The 3652-nt window shown below is 44.0% G+C and overlaps 1 protein-coding gene across 1 annotated transcript; it reads right to left on the bottom strand.

The window, feature by feature from the left end:
* Nucleotides 1–2046: 2046 nt before the first annotated feature.
* LOC146345229 (uncharacterized) lies at nucleotides 2047–3387 on the bottom strand. Its single transcript, XM_084859835.1, has one exon. It carries the CDS (start codon nucleotides 3385–3387, stop codon nucleotides 2047–2049), a length of 1341 nt encoding a protein of 446 aa, XP_084715961.1.
* Between the last annotated feature and the right edge of the window lie 265 nt (nucleotides 3388–3652).

Genomic DNA, 3652 nt, shown 5'->3' with positions numbered 1-3652 from the left:
CACTTCTTCTCTTTGTCTTATTTATTTGTAGCTCTATCAAAGTTCCATGGCCTCTATCTCTATGTTTTGTTTCAACACCAGATTCAGCTTGTCATTGTATGACTGAGATAAAGGGCTTCTCCACAGGGGGTGTTTTTCCCCCTGAAAAGGCAGAGGTGCTCAATTCCTACTTTGGCTCAGTCTTCTCCCAAAAGAGGGTCTATGATCCCCCCTGGCAAAGGCGAAGGACAGGCTGAAGGGGCAGGATTGCAGCTTGAGATCGATAGGCATATGGTCAAGGAACACCTAATTACTTTGAATGAGTTCAAATCTCCAGGGCCAGATGAATTGCATCCTAGAGTAATAAAGGAACTGGCAGAAGAACTCTCAGAACCGCTGTCTATTCTCTTTGAGAAATCATGGCGGACGGGTGAAGTGCCAGGTGACTGGAGGAAGGCTAATGTTGTCCCTATCTTCAAAAAGGGTAAAAAGGAGGAACCTGGGAACTACAGACCAGTCAGTCTGACATCAATCCCTGGGAAAATTCTGGAGCAGATGATAAAGCAATCCATCTGTAAGCACCTTGAAAACAATGCAGTGATGACTCGAAGCTAACATGGATTTGTCAAAAACAAGTCCTGCCAGATGAATCTGATCTCATTTTTTGATCAAGTAACCTCCCTTGTAGACCGTGGGAATGCTGTAGACATCATATACCTCGACTTCAGCAAAGCTTTCGACAAAGTGCCCCATGATATCCTGATGAGCTAACTAGCTCAAAGTGGGCTAGATGAAACAATGATCCGGTGGATCAGTCAAGGCTCTGACTTGGATTCCTGCATTGAGCAGGGGGTTGGACTCGATAGCCTTGTAGGCCCCTTCCAACCCTACTATTCTATGATTCTATGATTCCTGCGATTGAAATTGGTTCCTCACAGACGTCTCTGGGACCTTTATGTGACATCATCAACATCTAGTGCCTCCCCCATGCTTTCTGACCATTTCCGTGGCTTTATTTCAAATGGAGATAATGAGGAAATAAAGAGAAGTGGTCTCAGTTTCTCCATGTAAAGAGGAACTGGTGCTATAACATCAGCACAATCTAGTGGCTGTGTAATGAAACTTACATATATATATTTATATATATATATCTATATATATCTATATATATTTATATATATCTATATATCTCTATATATCTCTATATATCTCTATATATATCTATATGAAGGAAGTGCATTTGAAGGAGCCGTTCTTAATCCCCCAAATAATCTGGAAGCAGAAGCCCTAGTAAAGTTGTGGGATAAAAGACCTGATGTGGAGAAGCCCAAATTATATTGGTTTTCTTTATTTTTCATTCAATGCAAGCACAAGCACTCAGATGCAAAGCACTAGCTGCAGACACAGTTGAAGCCAAAGGTCTCAACCAACCTTCAATACCGTATTTGAAATCTGGGTTTGCTCTGACGGGGGCTTATGTCACTCATGGTGCAATCCTATAGTCCCAGGAACAGCATCCCAGGGGTCATCCATTGTGTTAGATCTCCCCCTCTGAGGCCAGAATGAGAGGTCTGCCTTCAGAGAAGGAGATCCAACCTTGGATCTTGCCTTCCAGTCCCTGCAGAAACACCAGCAACCCCAAATCCTTTGATGGAACTCTGATATTGGAGAGAAGGAAAGGAAGGATGTGTGTGTGTGCATGTGGGGGGAGGGTGTTGGCAGACTTCCTAAGTGGTCTATGGATCCAAAGAATCCAGAGCTCTCCTTGCCCTTTGTTCTGCTCATATCCTGGTCAACAGTCAGTACTTGCCCTAGAGCTGGCAGAGTTTAATTCTTTCTCATAGATTTGGGGAGGGAAAAGGGGGCTTTGACTATCTCAGAGGCCCTGTAATGATGGATGGATGGATGGATGGATGGATGGATGGATGGATGGATAGATAGATAGATAGATAGATGATTGATTGATAGATAGATAGATAGATAGATAGTAAGTGCTCTTTCTCCATTCTGCAGGTAGTCCCAATCTTGAACAAAATCTGTCCATCCCTAATCCCCATCACTCCTCAGCTAAACCACACAAGTCCTGCTTGTTGAATGATCATCATCAACGTAACACCATTTGTAAGAATAACCGTGTGCGTCACAGTAGTGCCGGGGAGCACAGCAGTAATCCCAGTTATCTTTATAGTCTGTGTAGCACCAATAATAACTTTCCTCATAACGGCCACAGGGGTGATCGGGACGACACGGTTCCCCAGTGATGACGATGTTCGAATACAGAGGTGAGCAAAGCACAGATTTATCTCCAGAGCGACAGCGATGCTCATCTGCCGTGCTGTCAAACGTGCACTTGCCTGTGCAGCAGTAGTCCCAGTTATTACTGTATGAAGTAGAACACCAGGAGTAGCTAGTTTTTCCATGATAGCCACAGTTTTGCCAAACACATCTCCATCCTTTGGCAGAGACAGGGGAGTCAGTAATGTTTTTCTGTTCCTGGAGTGTGCACGCTATGGGAGGAGTTTTCTCTGTAGCCCTCCTAATTCTTGAGATGCCTCTAACGGATGAGAGGATGCAGGCCATGTTTTCTTGAGAGGAGATATTCTCAGCATGGCGGTACCAGTCTGAAAGGTTCTGAAAGCCCAATGCTAACTTAGCACCCGTCAGCCGAAGAGAATTCTGATCCACATCCATGCTTGTCGTCGCTGCCTTTGTCCCTTTGTCCAGCGTTTTCCTTTCCTCGAGAGGAAACAATATAACATAATAGTTTTCAATGAGATCTCGAAAGCCTTGAATCAAGGCAACGTTGATCCTGTCTAAAACCGCTTGTCCTTTTTTGCTCTCTGGATTACAGTAATCGGCAAACAATTTGATGGGCTGATTATTAGGAGGGAGATACATACTTTTGAGGAATGCCTCCAATTCTTCCACTGGTAAAATACGCAGCAATGATTCCTCCTTGTTTTCTGCCAGAAATCCAAAGGAGAATTTGAGATTCTCATTTGAGTTGTCACAGCAAACGGCCGTCCAAATGTGGCTGGGAATTACCACCCTCTTGTATTCTCTGTCTCGGTCACTTTCAGTATCATAAGCAGGGTCGGGTATTTTCTCTGCAGGATTAGGGATTGATCCAGTCAACAGGTAGGCAGTCCCTGGACAGGATTGTGACAGCTGGTCCTTGAGAGTTTTCTCTAGCTTGGCCCACCGGACCCGGTTGAAGCAGGGATCCATGGGCACAGCGTTGGTCAGTGTGAAGGTGGCATCACGACCAAATTCACCACCAGTGTTACACTGGAATGAGTTAGGGTTCAGATGTCCTCGGTCGTAAGTTGTGTCTTCATAGTCAATGGTGATGGCCTGGCCACGTTTAAGTTGATCTACATTCAGACGAGCTTGAGCCTCAGTCAGCATATTTCCTGTTGCAGTGCCAATAGCCAGCTGTCCAAAAATATTTATTTATTTATTTATTCATTCATTCATTCATTCATTCATTCATTCATTTCATTTCTATACTGTCCAATAGCTGAAGCTCTTGGCATCAATACGACTTATTCAATTCACAGTCAGGTTTGGGTGATGTTGAAGCAGTGACTGTTTCCACGAAATATAAACCACAGAGCGAAATTGGCCTTAACAAGATGTACCATTGACAATGTTAAGAAAAAAAGTATACCAC

Source organism: Heloderma suspectum, chromosome 5 (assembly GCF_057233095.1).
Source record: "Heloderma suspectum isolate Gila_16-S chromosome 5, 16-S_ref, whole genome shotgun sequence".
In the NCBI taxonomy this organism is placed as follows: domain Eukaryota; kingdom Metazoa; phylum Chordata; class Lepidosauria; order Squamata; family Helodermatidae; genus Heloderma; species Heloderma suspectum.
Note: the sequence above shows the minus strand (reverse complement) of the source record. Positions and strands in the feature narration are given on the sequence as shown.

Bases quoted from the DNA above. Each gene is read 5' to 3' on its own strand.
- LOC146345229 (XM_084859835.1), bottom strand. From the start codon at position 3,387: ATGCTGACTGAGGCTCAAGCTCGTCTGAATGTAGATCAACTTAAACGT.